This window comes from Centroberyx affinis, unplaced genomic scaffold (genome assembly GCF_046629955.1).
Source record: "Centroberyx affinis isolate AG114_WGS23_722 - 3 ecotype Tasmania unplaced genomic scaffold, CSIRO-AGI_Caff_v1 ptg004758l_1, whole genome shotgun sequence".
Lineage (NCBI taxonomy): Eukaryota > Metazoa > Chordata > Actinopteri > Beryciformes > Berycidae > Centroberyx > Centroberyx affinis.
Window position 1 is genome coordinate 166,688 of NW_027282305.1, and position 21,852 is coordinate 188,539.

Below are 21,852 nucleotides of genomic sequence, written 5' to 3' on the forward strand. Positions count from 1 at the left end.
TGATATTTCATTAGCGGCGACGCGGGGCGGCCGTAAACACGTGATGAAAGAAATGGCAGTTAGGGCTGGACACACACACACACACACACACACACACACACACACACACACACACACACACACACTCAAACACCTCTTCTTCTTCTTCTTCCTCCGGTCTCCCTCTTTCTCTCACCTCGCTTCTGCCTTTCTCCCTCTTTTTTCTCTCTTCCTCACTCTCTGCTTCTCTTTCACTCTTTCTGTCTCCCTCTCTCTTCCTATCTTTCCTGTCGCCCTCTCTGTTTTACCCCCTTCCTCTCTTTCTTTCTCCCTCTCTCCCAATCTTACAATCTCCTCTTTCTCCCTTTCCCTCTCTCCCCCTTTTTTTCCTCTCTTCCTCTCATTCTCTTCCTCTCTACCTTTCTCTACCTCTCTCTTCCTGTCCTTCTCACTCCTGTCGCTCCTCTCTTTCCTCCTCCGCTCTCTCTCTCTCTTCCTCACTCTCTCCCCCTCTCCTCTCTTTCCCTGCATTCAAGTGAAGTCGGGTCGTACTTTCCTCCGAGTCGGGAATACGTCACGACTCGGCCATCTGAGTAGTTCGGTCGGAAATTTGGAGAACATTTCCTCAACTACACACTTTGCCAGCTTTCTATAGGCTAACGTTAGCAATCGAGCTAGCGATAGCCTAGCTAGCAAGCAATCTCCAGCTATTTCAGGGGATTATGAATGTGAATACCAAACGAAATTGAATGTTATAGGTGTATACTTAAATCATTCAAAACTTAAAATTTGTACTTGTGGTTAATTTTCGGCTTTATTGTATGAAATTTCTTACGTTCACATGTGACTGCGCTCTGTTCAGCCATGTTGGAAACTCTCAATCTGTGCTGCATCTACAATCCCGATTTCTCCGACATAATAAGGTGTTCATGTGGCATTTCCTGGTCCGAAACCTGTTCAGACCGTAAATCCAACACCACTTGAATGCAGCGTTTCTCCCCGACTTTCTCTCTCCCTCATCCTGTCTCTCGCCCTCTTTATTCTACCTCTGCCCCTGTCTTTCTCTCTCTCCCAATCTTTCTATCTCCTCTTCCCCTCTCTCCTTGTTGCGCTTCCTCATCTTGTCTTTCTCTCTCTCTCTCTCTCCCCACCGTCCTGCTTCTCTCTGTATCTCTCTATCCTCCACTCTCCACACCCTCTCTTTCCTTATCCCTCTCTCTCTCTTTCAATTCAATTCAATTCAATTCAATTCAATTCAACTCAAAGGGGCTTTATTGGCATGGGAAACATACATTTACATTGCCAAAGCAAGTGTGAAATAAAAACTTTCTTTCTCTCTCTTTCTCCCTGTCTCTCTCATCTTTCCTCTCTCTTCCTCATCCTCTCTTTCCCTCTCCTTCTCTCTCCACCATCCCCTAATTCTCTTCCTCTCTCTCTCTCCCAATATTTCTCCTCTTTCTCCCTTTTTCTCTCTCCCTCTCACTTTCTCTCTCTCTCCCCATTTTTCTCTCTCCCTTCTCCTTCCCCTCCCTCCATCCCGTTCTGGCCCAGCTCTCTGTCTGCTGTCCCGCCTGTCATGTCGAGAACCTTTTTCCAGCCAGGCATCGTTTTGCTTCTTTATTACCCCACATTAGGAATGTCCCTCGGGGGCTTCCGTCTGGTAAATTTGGCCCCGACTGCCTCTCCATATCATAAGCGGTAGCCGACAATGAATTAGTGGAGCCTTTTAAAATGTTATGTTCCGTTTGTTAGGTGTACAAGACATCTGTGAGACATGAATGTGTGTGTGTGTTGTCTTCAGTGACCTGTAACTATGGAAACGGCGGTTGCCAGCACACGTGTGACGACACGGACTCGGGGCCGGTGTGTGGCTGCCACCAGAAGTACGCTCTGCACTCAGACAGCAAGACCTGCATCGGTGAGTGACAACCAAGATGGCTTCCCCACTCACACACACACACACACACACACACACACACACACACACGCAAACATATTGTCCTCCTTTGTCTTATTGATCCATCTCCGGCGGGTCTTCATTTTACACTGTTTGTATTGATAAAAAATGGAGACACACACCATGCACATGCACACTCACAGGCGTGTGCATGCATTTGCACACTCACTCATTCACTCATACACACACACACACACACACACATGCACACACACCCTGAAGCTCTCATATGTCACAGCTGTTTAACTGTAACATCTGTGGTATGATATAAGGCCCCGAACCATCCCAGTGTAGCAGAGATGATTTTAAAAGAAAGAGAGACAGTGAAGGATTGAGCAGGGGGGGGGGTGGAGGGGGGCAGATACATCATCTCCCGGCTCCCGAAAACTTCTCCTCCCCTTCCCCCGGCCTCGACTTATTTAAACACTCTCAACAAAAGAGGCAGGGAGCCGCTCACACACACACACACACACACACACACACACACACACACACACACACACAGACAGAGACAGAGAGAAGCGCTAATGTAGCAGGACATCGCCACATTCGGCTGTGCAAAGACTTCTGCCACGATATGACATGATAAAATATAATCTGTCCACATTTGACAATATGGACAATATGTAGTTTCATACTTAAAACGACACACGCTATTCAACCAGTTCCTACCGTAGAAGCTGTTGCAGAGGTCCGACTTCATGCATCTATCCTGCATTAGTACCAAATCTCTGGTTTCTCTCAGCCAACTGCTTCCTTGTAATTGAAAGACGGCTGAAAAGAGAGCAAAACTTGATTTTTCCTTTTGGTGATAGAGCCAAACTGCAGCAGTGTTATTCAATAAAAGCAGAATATACTGGGAACAGATAAAAAAACCCAAAACATGATGTCTCTCTCCTCTCAGTCTCTATCTCTGTCATCTATGCCACATAAGCATCTGTCTCTCACACACCCACACTATGATTATACCCATTAGTAAGTCTTAGAGGGTGTTTTACAGTGGTAAAGTGTCAGGGCCAAGGAATGAGCAGTAATATGTTTTGGGTGCTAGAGAAATCAGTTAGTTGGCTGGTGGAAAATTAATGTCTGACACGTCTCCCACTCTGAAAAACACATTCATCATCTCAAAGCTCAGCCGTAGTCGACTCAGCGAGCGCGGCCAGCAGCCGGAAAAAGGTCATTTTTACATATGACTGTCAACATAACCGTGCCTCCGCATCCTGGCTCTAAACCTAGAGGATATTATTTTTCATCTTGCTATTTTGCTAATCAGTAGAGGACGAATGAGCCTTTCCAGGTAAGTGGAGTTTTTCGTGGCTGTGTTTCCTCCATCTTCTTCCCACTGATATTCATAGAAGAAATATGTGTCGTTTGTTCCTCAAACGCAGCCTGAAACCAACTTTCATCACTACTTCCTTGCAGCTTGTTCCTGTCACATTGGTGGCATTGATTTTGTGTATTTGAGCCTCGAGAGCCTGTAGCCAGTCAGCTACACCAGTTTAGAAGTAATGTATTAACACAAGGATCAATCCGGGCTCAGCTGGCTCGTGCATCATTACACCATTTAATTGAGATAATGAAGCATAAAACCTCAAATAGGATCAAATGTATATATTGTAGCTGAATTTTACTACAATTGACGTAATTAATTGCCACTTTTACCGGGCAGATTAGATTTGGGTGTGGTGACTACTGCACCATTCCCCCACTTTGTCGGGATTTGGCTTCAAAGACACACCCTATCCTGGCTCCCTGCTTCTTCCCTCCCACTCCTATATTTGGCCTGGAGCTGGGGATGAAACGCTCTACCCTCCGCTCATTAAGCTACACAGGCCCACATGACATGTGACTCAGGTCTTGAGGGGGATTTGAACCCCCGACTTAATGAAACCTTATAGAACCATGACGCAAGACCTTATAAAAGAGATGCTGAGTTTGAAGATACAAGAGGAACTTATAACCAAAAATGTCTATCGTATGCACCTTAGCCCACTTAGCCCTAAGATGAGTCGAAGAGCCAAAGATCCCCACCTATCCACCAAAATCCCTATAGAGAGATCACTCATCATCTGAATCAGCATCAGTATCAGAATCAGTTTATTTGCCATGTACAGTAAATGTTAAAGAATTTGTCCATTTATACATATCAACAATTCACATATTGGTGTAAGTTCATACCAACAGACATGGCGCAGGGACATTTAGGGCACGTTAACATCAAGCATGTTTTGAGCGGTTTATTTGAACTCTTGAGCATTTATTATTATTTATTAGTTCGGTTTGTTTGGGCACATGAGAAGAATGCCCTTTGAACTCGGATAACACCAAATAACCGCTCAGAGAACCCTGAAAGTGCGAGACTCGGTCCGCTTCCAAGTGCGATGCGGTTCGGTTCGTTAGGAATGTGAACGCAATCCGAACCAACGACAGGAAACAGCAAAATGCAAGATTTTATAGGTATTAGGAGACGGGTGCTGACATCTGATAGCCAGATTCTCATACTTGGAAAGTCTAGCATAACAAAATGAACTATGGACAACCCGCAGTTTGGACTGATGCTCGTATTCAGCTATTTTTCTTGTGTTCCTAACTGGTATGAACACCAGGGAAGGTAAATCATGACACAGAGTGCAGACAAGTCCATCATGCTTAGCTAAAGTTACAGGGACTGGAATCGGATTTGTTTTTGACTTCCCGTCCGCTGCCAAAATCTCAAACCTCGCAGGATGACAGGTTACCAAAACTCTGTCCAATAAACGAGCTGCTTATGAATCCATGTGACTTTTGTTTTCAAGCCCTGGTTTTGTTTGCGATTGGGTAGTGCGACTCTAAATGAACCCAGTGCAACAAAGTCAACTTTTCGACTGTGGTTCGGACCAAAGAAAACGAGCTGTAGGTGTGATTGTAGCCTTAGTTACATAAACTGTAAGCTAGTGAGATCACAACCACCAGCCCAACCAAAAGACACACAATAGCACAGTTGAGTTTGCTTCTGATGATACAGTAATGAATAGCTGTTTTAACTAGAATCATGTCTTACTGCTGTTTATCTCACACACACACACACACACACACACACACACACACACACACACACACAAACACATACAGACGTATACACACATTATCTGATATTGATAATACATTTTTTGTATGTGCTCTCCTCCCTGCTGTGTTCGAACACTGGAAACACCCCCCTCTCTCTCTCTCTCTCCCTCCATCTCTCCTCTCTCTCTCTCTCTCTCTCTCTCTCTCTCTCTCTCTGTCTCTCTCTCTCTTTCTCTCGCTCTTCTCCGCCTCAGACAGATTGCTATACTGCTGTCAGCAGCGGCAGGTTTTTGTGTCGATAACCCTTTTCCTTTCCAGCCGCCCCGAGGAGCAGCGGGACGCCCCGGCAACAGAAAGGCTTTCGACGAGGAAGCACAGCGTAAAGAATGAGAGGGAGCGGGAACCCTGCTCTCCCTCCTCTCCCGATGTCTCGTGTCTTTCTCTCTCTCTCTCTCTCTCTCTCTCTCTTTCTTTCTCTCTCGCTCTCATACTTTGACGAGAGAAAGGACCTCTGTGTCTGTGGTCCGAGCGTCCCAACTCGCTCCTGCGGGCCTACCTTTGACCCCCCCACCCCCTTTTACCCCTTTTGTGTAGCGCTGTCCTTATGCTCTTCCTTCCTCCTCCCTCCTCCTCCACCTCTGCTCCTCCTCCTCCTCCTGCTCCTCCTTCTCCTCCTCCTCCTCCTCCTCCTGCTTTCTGGTGATAGTAACTGATTGCCTGTCTTGTCTGAGCATCCGTGCTAAAAAAACGAAATCAGGTGGAGATAAGGATAAACCCTGAAAGAAATAAGCACCGTACAAAGAGGAAAAGCGAGGGTTTTACAGACTCTGGGTGGGGGGTCGGGGGTCGCGTGACACTGTGTCAGAACGGACGTCTCAATTGCAGCCTGATCTTACCTAGAGCTCCCACTAAACAAACCTAACCTCCTCCACCTCCACCTCCTCCACCTCCTCCTCCTCCTCCTCACATGTCCAAACCAAACAAAAACAACGAAACAAACCGCAGAAAATCCTGTTAGCGTGCAAACCCCCCGAAAAAAACGACGACACAAAACCGATCATCCCCACCCATCAACCCCCCTTCCCCGCTCCATACACCTATAATAGAGAGACAGGAACCTGCACCTCCAACCCATCCCCCCCCCCCTTCCCCCCAGAACCCCCCCCCCCCCCCCCCCATTCCGGCTCACATAACACGCCTCTGTCATGCCATTCCTACTGCATGCCTCCTCTCAGACATGCTCTATCATCCGCCTCATCCATCTGTCCGCTCTCACCGTCGCGTCTCTCACTAATTCTCCGGCCTTCCCGTCTGTCTGACTGTCTGTCTGTTTGTGTGTCTGCCTGCCCAGCTGCATGGGAGAGTCTTCTCTGCATTCGTATGGTTTCCCTATTTTTTTTTTTTTTTTTTATTGTTCTGTTTTGTTTATTTTTTTCTTTCATTTTTTTCCCTTTTTTTTTTTTTTTTGAATTGCAGTACATTATTATTAATAATAACAACCCTGGTCCTCCTGTTTTCCTGCCAGTGCATTGGTTAGCACTCTCCTCTTAGCTGTAGTAGTGTACAGTGGATTAACTCTTCCCCCTCCTTGTCCTGTGTAGGTTTGGCTCTCTAAACACTCCCCCTCTCTGTGGGCCTCCGAGAACCGCTTAGTCCTATATAGCCTCTTTAGGAGTGGCCCGGGACTCTTCTCTTCCCACCCCTCCTGAACCTTCCTTACACACACACACACACACACACACACACACACACACACACTCACTCGCATTTTCTCTCTCTCCATACATGCACACACTCACACAGACAGCGATTTTCACACACACTCAAAGCAAGCGGACGCTCAAAAAGCACGCACACTGGTATGCACAAGCTCTCGATTCAACAATCGCACACACACACACACACACACACACACACATACATTCACACAGCCGCATCTCACCAGTTAGTTGAGCACCAGAAAGCCTCTATTCATCCCTGAGTGTACTTCAGAGAGTCCTCCACTTTGTCCATCAAGCGCCTGAGAGGAGAGAGAGAAAGCGGTAGCGGGCCAGGCCGGGGCAATGGAAGGGACATTAATTACCCCCTCATCCGAAATCCCCACCCCCACCCCCCCCCTTTCCATAGGACTGTGTGTACATCAAAGGCGTCCACAGTCCTTTTGCACCAAGTGGCGTTGGCCCTGCGCCCCCATTCACAGAGAGATGCTCATTCAGAGCCTAATGACTCAGGCCCAGTGAAAGGCAGCCTCCCTCTCCCGGCCCGACGCCCATCAGCCCAGCCATCCTCACACCGCCGCTCAGCCCCAAGCGCATATCTGCATGCCATCTTAACCGTGACCTCACCCACCCCCACCCACCCCCACAAAACCATCCCTTCCTCCTCCTCCACCTCCTCCTCTTCCTCCCTCTCTCCCCTCCCTCACCCCCCCCCCTTCAGCTTGGGAACGTGGTTTTCCAGCGTTGACTGTTAAAGCCAGTTGTGATGTGTTCCATAGACAAACAGGCAACCAGCGCTGCCCCCAGACTTCCTCCTCCTCCTCCTCCTCCTCCTCCTTTTTTCTGTGCATGCCCTCCCTCCCTCCCCCCCCCCTTACACTCCCCCCCCCTTTAGCCCCATTTCTCAATGTGTGCACCCCTCCTTCCCTCATATACGTCTCCCATTGTGGGCTCATGATGGGACTGGTTTTTTCCTTTATCCTCCTACTCTCTCTCTCTCTCTCTTGCTCTCTCCTCTCTCGTACTTTCTCGTCATCCTTTCTTCTCGTCATCTTGTCATCGCTCAGTTGTTCCGAGTCTGTTTGACCTCCCGTCCTCTTCCCTTGTGTCACCCGTTTCCCCTCTTTTTTTGTCTTCATCGTCACCCCCTTCCCTCGCTTTTGCCCCCTCCCGACCCCCCCCCCCACCCCTACACTTACGCAGCTTGTCTTGGACATGCTTGCTCATTTGCTTCCCTTCCCGTATCCTCCCTCCTCTCTTTCTCTTCTTCCTCCTCCGTCCTAACGCGAGGGAATCACTGCTGACAAAGTGTGGCTGTTTGATATGGAAGACAGAAACACCATCGGCGACAACAGCAACGTCAACATCAGAAACAAACCCCCCTAACCTCCACCCCAACCCCACTTCACCCCCCCCCCCAAAAAAAAAACCCTCACCCCTAAATTATCATCACCTCTTTATTTGATTTTTTTTTTTTTTATTTGTCCTCCCTGAACCCTCCCCCTCCACCATCCCCCCCCTTCCTACCGCTTCATTTTGAAAGCTAAAGACTGATACTGATCATTTTTCACTTATTTTATTTTATTATTTTTTTTATTTGCTCTGGGGGATTTTATCATTTGTTTGGGGATTAACACTCTAACAGGGATTTTGGCGCTTCTTCATCGCTTCTTGCTTCTTGGCTTTGGTTTTTTGCTCAAACGCCAAGAGGGGCTGAAGGTCTGGTCATTTGGGCTTCTCATTAACCTGCTGCTCACTGTTTGTCCCCTTGTCACTTGTGTTTTAGAGAAAGATGAGGCTGCAATTGAGAGCTCTGAGTTCAATGCCACGTCAGTAGCTGATGTGGACAAGCGGGTGAAACGGCGGCTACTTATGGGTAACTCTTTTCTTCCTCTTTCTATGTGTTGCCATGGCGCTTGTGCTTGTATCCCCGACTCTACTCCTCTCCGTTCCTCCTCGTCCTCCTCTCTCTGTCCTTATTTTGTTTATCTTTTTTTTTATTTTTTTTATTTTTTTGTACTTTTTTTTTTAAAAACCTTTGGTGCCCACTGTGTCTACTCCCAAGGTCACAGTGTTGTTGCAACTGTATCTAACGTGATGAAAAAAAGGAGAAAAAGAGGTCGCTGTTTTCCTTTAAACCCTGCCTCCCCAACTCTACCTGTCATATTTCTGGATGGCTCTAGGTTTCTCTCAAAAACTAACATTTGCTATCCCAGTTGCACCTCACTCCAAACGTTTCATGGGCACGGTCAGGTCAGGACATCTTTGACATTTTTGACAAAATTTTATAACCAAGGAAAAACCCTTGAAAAGCCTGTAGACTCAAATTGCTCCACGATTACAGAACCCCGCCTCATCCCCGATAACGTACAACACAAAACCCTTCCATGCTGTACTTCGCACAAGGTTCTCATACCCACAATCCTCAGAGGGGACGGTAAAGGTGACGAGGGCAACACCTACCCCGTAATATCTTTGGTGTTGTTGAAACTCTCAAGAGATCCCAGCCCTGTCCTCTTAGTCCAGGAATTTGTTCTGGCCTTGTGTTCAATCACGCTTGTCATCCAGAAGTCAGCGAACGGGACGACACAGCGACCAAACGGATGTGTTGTGAATTTGGATCAGTGCTGTCAATAATAAACATATTTTTCTGCTGCTTTTGAAGACTCTTTATTCCTCCGCTGCTTCCAGATGCTGGCTTTGATTGAATAAAGGCCTCAACATTTGCCTAACCCAGGGGTTCCTAAACTTCTTCATGTCAAGGACCCCCCCAAAATTGGTGCACATTAAAAGATGGACCCCCATTTGATAAGATTTGTCCCCATCTGAGAAGGTTTTTGTCATCAGATGTGACTTACAGAATTACACAAGTGTCTATTCTATAGGTGGGGTGATACTTATAGTGGGGAGAGTGAAACTTATGATGAAAAAAGTCATGATATACATTCTCTCATTCTCTCTCCTGTTCCTCATTTTTACTGGGACCGCCTGCAACCCCCTCAAGGACCCCTTGGGATCCCTGGACCCCACTTTGGGAACCACTTGTCTATCCCAATCCATTCTGTTTTCTTTGTCCCTTTACTCTTCTTTGGGTTTTTTTTTTTTTATTCTCACTATAACTCTCTTTGAGATGCCAAGGGGGAGGACATGAACACTTAAGACACAAAGATATTATGCAACTGATGAATTATGTTACTGTTCAGGGTTGGTGAGAAAAACAACACCCAAACAACATCAAGATGGTTGCGTGAAAATATACAGTATGAGGGATTAATGATTTTAGTTTGGCACTCCTACTCTGAGAAAGTTGGTAGGCCATGATTTTGTTTTCTAGTTAGAAACTCTCTATTCTGAAGGTTTAATCTTAGCAATTTTCTACTGTTCCACTCTCATCGGTGGACTAAAATGGATATTTCATATGATTTATACTTAAAACAAGAGTTTGACACAGAGGACTGCACCCTGCCGCTTCTGTCATTTGGACCTTCAAACCCTTTCTCCTTGAATTAGTGAACTTTTTCCCCCCTGAAGAAGAACATACAGTGGCTTGATTAATCAGACTAACCCAAACTAAATGGGTGATCCATTACTAATACTACTTCTGAAGCAACATCTCATGCTCTAATTTCATCCTCCACTGTTTTGGACTTAACAACTCTTTTTGTTTTCTAAGGCAGAAGTACTTCAGAAATCCTTCCTGGTTTACTGTAGATTCCAGTGTGTTAGCCTGGGAGGATAATGCTGTTCAGTACTTCTACATGTTTAATTTCAACAGGTTCAGGTGGACAGCAGGTCGGAGACGTTGTGGATTTGGTTTTAGGAATGCCACCTCATCCCTTTTCTTCCTCTCTGTCCCCTCTCATCTCTTTACAATGCCTTTTTAACCAAATATTTTATTCCTCCTCTCTGGCTAAACCCTGACTGACATTGATGTACCAGCGTGTCACCTGTAATGAAGGCGTTTCAGTTAATCTTCTGCCCTGTTGTAATAATGTAATGTCATGTAATGTGATACTTTACTGATCGCTGTAGGGAAATTCTCTGTTCACTTTCCTCCCCTAAGAAGGAGGTTAAAGGTCAGGGTCACCTACAGCACCACCTGGAGCTGGTAGCGTTTTCAGTGTCTTGGTTAAAGACACGTCAGCAGGGCAGATGTTTCTTGGTTGAAGGGCTGTCTCTCTAGACGGTATCCTGATCTTCTACTATAGTTCCCTCCAGGTTCATTCAGGCGATGTCTGTATCTAGCTGGCCCCCAACAAACCTCTCTGATTGCTCATCAGACATAAAGATCCCATCAAGTTCAGTCATTATCTCCTCACCCCTATGTCAGTCGAAGCTCTGTTGAAGTTTGTAGGACCACCAAACAGAGTTAGACCCCTTTAGACCCAGTTAGACTGCTTTTTACAACTCCAAAAAAGCATAAAATGTCCATCAGATTTCTCCAAGCAACTTGTGCAGCATAATCCAAGTGTACTGTACGATTGCACTGTGCATCAAAAAGTCCAGTACTTGTCTTATTATCTCCTTGATTGTCCTCACTGACACCATGTGCATGACTGTTGGCACGTTCTAAAACAAAGAATTGTCAGGAAAATCTAGAAATCTAGGAGATGCTGAGATAAATATTGGACTTTTGGACCCTCAGTGCAATTGTTTGGCTACAAAACACTTGACTGATGCTGCACAAGCTGTTTGGAGAAATTTGATGGACATTTTATGCTTTTTTTGGAGCTGTAAAAAGATGCCCCCCTTCAATAGTTTGGGAGACTGAGATGAAACTAAGGGGGTGAACTTGTTGTGTGTTTGGTGGTCCTACAAACTTCAATGGACTTATGACTGACATGTAGATGAGTAGATAATCACAGAATTTTCATTTAGGGGTGAACTATTTCTTTAATTTCCTGAAACAGGACTATTTCAAGCGGGATGTTTATCTAAAGCATTTTTACAGAACTGCAAGTGCATGTTTTCATATGTTTTCTGTTTTGCGTGTTTTGAGCCCCAGTAGGAATCTGATCTCTAATCCTGGTTGTGTTTGTGTCATAGTCTTGCGCAAACCATTGAGCAACACAAGTTCATGTTTACTCTAGAATTGACTGACAATGCTAAATATCAGTTTATATTGTAGATTAATATTTCATCTTAGAAAAATCCTAAAAATCCTCTCAAAAATTCCCTCAAAATGCCTTTTAGGGAATTCTGTATATAGCAAAAGTGTTTCTGTGATATTTATTGAATATTCAATATGTGAGTGGGTGTCTGCATGCACACGCCCACTACCCTGCTTTCGTGCCTCTGCGCACGCATGCAGGTGTGCATGAATGAACAAGTGTGCATGCATGTGGCTGCCGGGAACACAGAGGCCACCCCGGTGATGGACTGGCACGGCCTGAACAGCATCAGTGTGTTAGATTTGACACTGCTATCAGTTTGTCTGCCTCCTCTGACACACGGCGTTCCTGTCTCAATACGTCTGCCGCGGCTGTGCACTCGATGCCAAACGGAGCTGCAGCCTCGGCTTTAACGAAAAAGCGCGCCGCTGAGACGAGGAAACGTCCGAGGAAGAGAGGGAGCGAGACGGAAAGGAAAGAGAGAGGGCAAGGGGGAAAGGAGGGAGCGTGGGCGAGTCGATGAAAAGTCATTCCGAGACATTTCATAATGTGGATATTGAATGAATAGAGCGAAATCAAGAGCCAGGTGCTGGACACATGTGAGGGAAGTGTCGAACAGAGAGAAGTCAGTAGGGCTACATTGACTGCGGGCTCCAGAGTCCAAATAAACCACTCACCTTGGGACAGATGGGGCTCAGCTGAGGTGTGTGTGTGTGTGTAAGTGTAAGTATGTGGGCATAGCGTGATTACGGGCCGGAGCTGTGCTGACTGACGGCTGATTTAGGTGCCCATCACGGCCCAAAAGGGGATCTTGTTAAGTGCTGAAAAGCGATCGTGCCCCACTCACCTTCTTACAGCTGAGCAGCAGTTGCCGTTAACTTGGCATGATGCTTCAGTATACACAGCACACGTGGGTTTTCTCTCTCATGCTCTCCTGCTTTAATCAATAGAACATGTGTCCTCCCGCTCACGGAAAGAGTGGTTTGCACCGGTCAGCGTTTCCGTGCGAGGAGTGTGACGGACATGTGTATACTTACTGTCTTTCCCGCCGCTCCTCTACCCCTCGCTGACATATTGTAATCCCTGCAGATGAGGCCGCGTGCCGCCTGTGGGGAGGTTCAATCGGCAGGAGGAAGGTTGTGTTCGTTGGCTTTCGCCTTGGCGCTCAGCCAGAGCTGCCGCCCACCCGCACCTCATCCCCCCCCCCGTTCACATGAACAAGACAGACCAGTCATCTTCATCTCTCACCAGTCACTGATTCCCTGCAACACCCCTCTTCTTCTTCCACTGCCGGTCTCCGCCGACCTCCCATCCTCTGAAAATCGTACATGAACACTTAGATGTGTTGCCCAATCCTACTTCCTCCTTCTGCTTCAGTTTCTGTCAGAGTTAAGGCACCCAATGACTGATCTTTGTTGTCTGAGGTCTAAAGGTTTACTTCATAATGCTTAATAACTGGAGAGATTCATTCCAAAATTAGATATCCTATGAGCAATAGCACAAAATGAAAACAAGCTAAGTTATTTTTTAAATACAGAGTACGTAACTGAACTAAACTGGCCATTTTCGACCTGGACCCTATTTTTGTGACCAAAATCTTGCTTCACTATTGAGCTTCTTATTTCTTGCTTGCCTGTGTACACAGCTCTCCAGTACAGCCCTCAAAAAGACACTCCAAAAATCAACCCCAAAAGCACCCAAAGCATGTCTTTTCAGTATATTGACGCTCAGCCTGTAATGAGACATGTATATATTTAATTTTCTGCCACAAAGAGTAAATAAGGCAGAACTAAAGCAATGGCAAGGTAGCGTCAAAACTGTATAAGAAAGGCATGACTTTAGGTAATTTTCATTTACATATTTTTACCAACATGTCTCATTACAGAACGGGAAATCAGTGTATTGAAAAAGACAGGCTTTGGATGCTTTTGGGGATTTTTTTGAGTATCCATTGGCCCTATAGCACTGTATTGGAGAGCCGTGAACCCAGGAAAGCAAGACATAAGTAACTCTATACTGATGAGATTTTAGTCAGAGACTATTTGTATGATGGAAAAAGATGGGAAAATAGGGTCCAGGTTGAAAATAGCTGGAGTTAATGCTCTAAATCCTTGGCTGACATATTGTTACCACTATTCCAGACTGGATCCTCTATATTTCACAGACTTTGAACTTCATGTAATGACACTTTTTTGTCCAGAACAGATAGGTAGCATTTTGGAAATACACCCTTCAACTGTATAAAATGTGTAAAATATCCGATCAGAATCCATCACTGGTGGATTCAGTCCTCCTGATAGAGAAGCTGTATGCAGAAGTACTGCACACACAGCAGGAGGAGGCTAAGACAGAAATATGCAGGGTTAGGTGGAGGGTGTAGAGGCTGGGAGAGGGGGGGCGAGGGGCTTGTCCAGCACATCAATCAGGCCGGGCGGTGTGTCTGTGTTCCTGCGCTCAGCCTGGCCCTGGGGCGGGGCGTGGCCAGGAGAGGGGCTCTGAGCAGGACTGTACTCACCCTCAACTAATGATAGGGCCCACTGTACTCAGTATAAATCACTCTGACCCATAAACACCACCTCCACACACTCACACACACACACACACACACACGCTCGCACCAAGCGGACACACATATGCATGCAAGCACACTTTTACATGCACTGACACACCACACACACGCACCCACGTTTACATCAACTGTATACACCTGTGTGGGCACGTACACACACTCACACACACACACACACACACACACATAGCGGACAGGGGTCTGCTGCCGTACCCTACAGCACCCATCAGACAGGCTGCCTGGATGATGGAGTGTCTTTCCTTCCAGCCTTCCTCCACGCTGTTTTTCAGCAGTGTTTAGTCTATAGAAACCTCATGCCCTCTCTTTGAAATACTTTGCCATTCTGGACATAGTTTTGGTATTTTGAAATAGTTTGCTATTCTCGGACTTTGAGCATCTCCAGGGAGAGAGGTGGACATGAAAAGGAGAAAATGATGAACAGATTAGCATAGTGAGAAATGGAGGGTAGAAAACAGATTAGTGAAAAAGACAGAGGGAGTGAGTTTGATGTTGTTTGGGATTGCATGAGGGAACAAACAAGTCCACAGACACCTTCCTGCTTTTGATGCAGAGCGTCGGCCATCTTGGCTCTGATGAGGTGCTGTTTGTGACTCTGCATTCTAAAAGGGCATTATGCTAATGCCGCGACCTCTAGACGCGGATGTGTTTGCCGGCCTGAAAGGGCTTTTCCTATTTCCTCCTCACTTCATTCAAGCACACAATCTCCAGGCATTTTAATTAAATGGGAAAAGCTGCCAAAGGAGAGGGCTATCTCTGATTTACATATCGCTGTTGTCTGGTACAAACCGCTCATCTCCAAAATGTCAACTTTTCAGGAGCTGAGAAATACAGCCTCGTTTTAAGCTTGATGACCACATCTTTCTGACTTTGTCCAATGACTTTTTTAAGGGTTTCATAAGCCCAAGTATCGTAGAATTTTCTTAACTCGTAGATGAATTCAAGTTAAAACATGAAAATCGGTTACAAGTGGAGTTGCAAGGTTTTCACATGACAACAGCCATATGTATCTGAGATTATTTCACCAATCGCAGTGAACTGAGACAGCTTTCTGTGGAATTACTGAAGTCAAACCCAGCGGGAGCAGAACAGTTACTATGCGAAATTTCCTTATTAGATCTAGTTTTATTGAATCCCCTTCAACAAACATGAGTCAACTTCAAGTTTCAGCCTCCTCAGCACTTCTTGAGGCCCATTGGGAAAGTGTGAGCTGAGCTTTGCTAAAGCAACAGTGGCTGTGCAGGTGAGCTAGAGTTACCATTAGTGCCTGTTTGTTTTGGGATCAGCTCAGGCAATATTCACAAGTCCGAGCAAACCTTATCTGCGCCACGTACAAGAACATTTTTCTGCAGGAAAATATACACGTCGGCCCTGCCGAGTGTGTTCCAGACTCACTCAACCTTGCACTAACTTTATTTTTCTCTCTACTTACCTTAACCTACCTTTTGTTTTTTAAACGAATACTTTCTTGTCACTTTTGGAAACAGGAGCTACCTTTGGGCCAACGAGTTCTTCACCCTCCCTTGTCAGCAAAATGTCGTCTGTTATACTTTTTGCATTGTTGTAATAATCTACATTATTGTCAGTGATAAACAAATCCTGATTGTCACTGTCTATGCGTATGAACACTGTGTTTTACTGCATATGAAATTTCTCTAATGATATGACACTCTTCTAATGGAAAACTGGAGCCTCATGATGTGTGTTTCTTTATTTGTGTATTGAGAAAGCTACATATACCTTAAGAAGACATAATATAATACGTTATATCCTTAATACTATGCCATGCTGTTGTCCTATTGTGTATTCTTCCAGTGCATGTAGCTTTGTCTCAACCCACATCACCTTCAGTGTGTGTAGTCTCTCTCTCATGGTCAGACTGTATTTCAGAAGAAGGGGTAGCAGGTTAACATTCCCCCCCCTTCTCTCTCTCTCTCTCTCTCTTTTTCCGCCTCTGTCCCGCTGTGTGTTGTGCGTCTCCAGAGACCTGCGCCGTGAACAACGGCGGCTGCGACAGGACATGCAAAGACACGGCCACAGGGGTGCGCTGCAGCTGCCCTGTGGGATTCACCCTGCAGCCTGACGGCAAAACCTGCAAAGGTCAGTAAATGTGTGAGAGTGTGCGTGTATGTATGTGTGTGTGCGTCTATGTGCGTGTGTGTGTGTGTGTGTCCACTCTGTGTGGACCTGTTCAACTTCTGTACCAGGTTGAACTCTGTGGAGGCCTGCTGAGGTCCATGCAGAGATGCTGTTGAAATGCTAGAAAACTCAAAGGTGCATGCAACCTTTCGAGAGTTGTTCTTAATATCGATAACTTCTGAAGAAAAAGAGATCCAAGCCACTCCAAAATGGGTTTAAAAGCCTTTATTCTAATTAGCGATTCATTATGAAAAGTCTAAAAACCGTGCCTGATGTATTTCGGCCCCGTAGCCTTCATCGTTGTTGGGAAGCATCATGACTGGAAGACCCTTTTTTTACATAGAGCTCCCAACCCTACTATGTTTAACGTCAGAAGCTAAGAAGGTTTCCAGTGTTCTGTTTTTCAAGACTTTTTACACCTTCACTTGGTCTGTTGGTAGATGCATGAAGGTGGAATCTCAACTAAACCCAGAAACCATTTGATGGACGGTGATGTAAAGCCAAATCAGCACAAAATATTCTCAATATCAAGGCACGGTAAAAATGTATATTAAAACAGCTTTGGAAGATCTTGAACTGATATCGGAGAGATTTCACAAAACGATGCAGGCAGCAGCTATGGACGACTAACTGATTTTTCCACTGTACTTACATGGATTTTCAGTGTTGGTGCAGGCTGTGGTATCAACATCTGTTCAATGTCAAACTACATTTGTTTGTGTGTCCGTTCTTGTGGGCCTGTTGAACTTTTGTTCCAGGTCGAACTCCACGGAGAACTGTGAGGTCCGTGCAGAGCTGCTGCTGTAAACGCTGTAAAAGGTCAAAGGTCACGGTTGCTGTTCACTGAGCGCTCTGTGGTCTGGCCTACCTGAGGCTGGTATGCCTGGCATCTGAGTGATCCAGAGCCAACCCCAACCCCAAACCCCCCTCTGGCCGCTCCGCTTCCCCTCGCTTGGAGCTCCGGTTGCGGTCACTGGCACTGCCGCCGGTTGTTGTTGTTGATTTTGCCGCTAAGCGTTTCTCCACTTCCGACAGCCCGCCGGTGACGTCAACGACGGTGGTCCGAGGCGCGGGCCGGCCACAGCTCAGGCCCAGACCTCCAAACAGATTATTATAGCGTTTTGGCTTTCCTCTAAACAAACAAGCATGGCCCGAATGAGGCTGACCGGCGGGTTCGAGCAGAGGAAAACGCCGTCCTTCACGGGCAGCGGCGCTCTGTTCTCCTCTGACAGGACAAAGCAACAGGCTTGTGCTGCTGTTTATGAGCTTGGTTGCATCAAAGTAGACGAATCCATCCACAACTTCAGTAAGAAAGGCTGAAAAATTGGATCCATATCTATATTCACCCAAGACAATACACTGAATGTACAAAATATCAGGGACACCTTCCTGATATTGAGCTGCAGCCTCTTTTGCACAATCCACATCTCAGTTTTCTCAAAGCTTAAAAATCCTTCAGTAACAGTCTGCTTCTCTTTATCTACATCTCCTCCTTTGGATTCACCTCATCAGTGTACTTATAAAATAATAAATGTCCCAAATATTTTGTACATTCAGTGTATACTGTAGCAAACAGTATCTGTGGCCATAATTATGGCTTTTATACAATGGTTCCCAATGTGTAGTGAGTGAAAGGTTTTCTCCAAAGTAGTGTAGATAGAGAGGAAATCAACAACTAGCTAACTAGCTCACTGGTTACAACAAGAGTTGGCATAGCAACCAATAAAATACATCTTTGACCAATCAGGCTACCTGTTGTATAATATCTGTTCAGTTGCTGTGCCATTACAGGTTAGGGAGGAGAGGAGGATAGCGAAGCCATTTCAGATGCAAACATTAATTTGATTTCCGATGATCTGAACCTCCTCCCAGCCTCTCTCTCTCTCTGTCTGTATGGATGCAGAGGGGTAGTGGCGGGGAGCTCCACTGCTCAACCAAACCCCACATGTGACAAACATGTTCAAGGAGAAGTGGGAGTCGTCATAGCAACGAGGTGCAGGTCACGTGACGACCGGTGATTCTTTCTATGTCAGAATCTGGGCGCCTCGTGTGAGTGTGCTCTTATAAATCGTATAATACCGTCTGTGTGTGTTGCTCTGTGTGCGTGTGTGTGTGCGTGTGTGTGTGTGTGTGTGTGTGTGCGTGTGTGTGTGTGTGTGTGTGTGCCCGCGCGCTCCAGAGTGTGTGTTTGCGAAATGAGTGTCAGGCAGTTTGAGAATGTGGCATGTAGGTGTGTGAAATCCTGGAGCCGGAGCTGTCTCAGGCCTGGCAGGCAGACGACGCGTCGGCAAACTTTGAGTTGTTTGAACAGTGAGGCCCACGCTGGCCACTGTCTGTCTCTCTCTCTCTCTCTCTCTCTCTCTCCCTCTCTCTCTCTTTCTGTCTCTCTCTCTCTCTCTCTCTCTCTCTCTCTCTGTCTGTCTCTCTGTCCTCTCTCTCTCTCTGTCACTCTCTCTCTGTCTCTGTCTCTCTCTCTCTGTCTCTCTCTTTCTGTATGTCTGCCTGTCTCTCTCTCTGGTCTTTTAAACCTCTCTGCTCCCCTTTCTGTCTCTCTCTTTTTCTCTCTCTCTGTCTGCTTCTCTCTCTCTCTCTCAGTCGTTCTCTCTTTTTCTCTCTGTCTGTCGGTCTGTCTCTCTGCCTCTCACTCTTTCTTTCTCTCTCTCCCTCTCTCTCTCTCTCTCTCTCCCTCTCTCAGGTCTAATGTTCTTTTAAACCTCTGCTCCCCTTTCTTTCTCTCTCTCTCTCTCTCTCTCTCTCTTTCTCGCTGTCTGTCTGTCTGTCTCTCTCCCTCTCCCTCTCCCTCTCTCTCCTTCTCTCTCTCTCTCTCTTCCTCTCTCTCTCTCTCTCTCTCTCTCTCTCTCTCTCTCTCTGTCTCTTTCACACACTCACACAGAGACAGCGCCATCCAGCTGCAGATCTAGGAAATACAGTAATGCACTGGCAAACGACCACAGCCACAGCATAGATAGCCAATCCCCTATATGACCAGTCTCTCTCTCTCTCTCTCTGTTGCATTAACTGCCAGAATCGCAGTATGATTTCCATGTGAGCGGGCTGGAGTCTTGTCAGTGACAAGATGTTTACAGACTGGCTGCCAATGGATTATTTACCCAAACCTAATGGAAAGTAGTTGCACTGTTGCAATAGATTAACATGTGCTGTACTGTGCATCAGAAAAATCACTTTAAAGTGGGGTTGAGGCCAGATAGTTACTCTCATCCAGTGGAGTTTTTTTTTTTGAGAGGTCAGTTACTTTTGAAATAGAGTAAATGAATGGGTTTGTATGTACATCTAACAAATGAAAGCAGAATCACACAATACAGAGCCCTGTTTGAGCCCAACCATCTGACCCCAGCAGCCTCACACACACAGCCTCTGCCGCCAGGCCTGGAATGGTCGGGATCCAGCGTTGCATGCTGGGAGAACATCTTGGCTCGTTGCTCTGATGTCAAGTTCAAGCCCGGCAGCTTGTGCGAACACTTCCACTCTGTCTCCTGAGGTGATTTGTGGTCCTGACAGAACCCAGCATTTACGGCGGTGGAAAAATGAAACGTCCTCTGCCCCCCCCCCCCCCTCTGTTTGCGAGGCCGAGTTGAGTGGGGAAGATGGATAGGGGTGCAGTCCGGCTGCGCCCCGCCCAGATAATTTGGCTGCGGATCGGCCCCCGGGCTCCATAAATCCCCGGGCGGGTTTAAGCGCTGAGGGGAGCTGAGAGACACAGAGCAGGCGGCGCACATCGATCAGCGTCTATCACCCTGGGCACCGGGCGGGAAAACACCGCCGCGCCACCTGACACCACACACACACTCGCTCCTGACACAAACACGCAACCGCTTCTCATAACACACACATCTCATAACACACACGTCGAGGGTCACCGGAGTGTGTGCGATGTCGGATACCTACACTGTTGCTCCTGCTGTTGGCAGATACATGAAGGTGGAAGCTCAACTCGATCCAGCACGCATTTGACGGATCGGTGATGTGACAAGTTCAGCGTCAACACAAAGAAGCACAAAACTTTCACAATTTCACAACAAACAGATTAGGAAACTGTTTTAAACTGGTATCAGAAAGATGTTTAGGTCCTGTTTTCACAAAATGATGCCGGCAGCAGCTGTAGACAACTAACGGATGTCATTTTTTGCCACTATCACACAGAAAAATAAAGGTGCTGAAAATGCTTTTTCAGAGTGATGCCATAGAAGAACCATTTCTGGTTTCACAAAGAACCTTTCAGACCAAGGTTCTTTAAAGCAGTGGTTCTCAACGTGGGATCCGGGGACCACCAGGGGTCCTTGAGGGCTTTCCAGGGGGTCCCCAGCAAATTGATGAATTGTTAAACTTCATCATTTTGTCATTTTAGAATGACTATTTTGATCATAGTTTCACTGTTATCTCTCTACCTACAGTACAGATAGTCATGGAATTCTGGACAAAATCATATCAAATGGGGGTCCGTGGCCCTAATGTGGACTAAATTAGGGGTCCTTGATATGAAAAAGGTTGAGAACCACTGCTTTAAAGAACCATTTCTGCACTCCTTTGCTTAGACACCTGGATTGTGTTTTTGTTTATCTGTCCTTGTAAAGCCTCATGTGCAATTGCACAATATATACTATGGTGGGGTTTGGTCATCATCCAGTAACTAAATATTAAGTTCTTGAAAGGTTCTTTGTGGAACCAGAAATGGTTCTTCTGTGGCATCAGCTCCAGTTCACACCTTTATTTTTCTGTGTGTAAATTTCTATGGGTTTTCAACGTTGGTGCAGGCAGTCATATCGAACATCTATTCAACGTCAAAATGTTTCGGTAGCACTTTACAATAAAGATACATTAGTTAAGGGTTAGTTAATGCTTAATAAGCATTAACTAACCCTTAATTAACAGTTAACTAATGCTTCTGGTAATCATTTACTAATGGTGTTCATGTTAACTAAGGTATTAATTTATACATTATTTAATAGTCATCTTTATAAACTAGTAAATAATGTATAAATTAATACCTTACTTAACATGAACACCATTGGTAAATTACACATTAGTTAACTGTTAATGCTTATTAAGCATTAACTAACCCTTATTAAGCATTAACTAACCCTTAACTTAGTGACCCTTATTGTAAAGTGTTACCAATGTTTCCTCGAAAGCGGTTTCCTCTCATCCAACCAAAGCCTTAGACAAGATTTTCATCGGCCCTAACTCTCTGTTATACAGCTAGTCCAGTCTGTGGTCCTGTACTTTCTGTATTGACGGGGCCTTAACAGCATTTGTGATTCTCTTATCTTATTGCCAAGCTGCCAAGCCTGTGTG

At 46.0% G+C, this 21,852-nt stretch overlaps 1 protein-coding gene across 3 annotated transcripts in view; it reads left to right on the forward strand.

Annotated features, from left to right (window-relative positions):
- The window catches only part of scube1 (signal peptide, CUB domain, EGF-like 1), a 116,061-nt gene that overhangs the window by 59,706 nt on the left and 34,503 nt on the right, over positions 1–21,852 (forward strand). For 2 of the 3 annotated variants that reach the window (XM_071545052.1, XM_071545054.1), the window contains exons 6-8: positions 1,781–1,897; positions 8,489–8,578; positions 16,384–16,500. In XM_071545052.1, coding sequence (XP_071401153.1) covers positions 1,781–1,897; positions 8,489–8,578; positions 16,384–16,500 — 324 coding nt within the window. The remainder of the gene's footprint in view (positions 1–1,780; positions 1,898–8,488; positions 8,579–16,383; positions 16,501–21,852) is intronic. The other variant, XM_071545053.1, reaches the window with a different exon arrangement.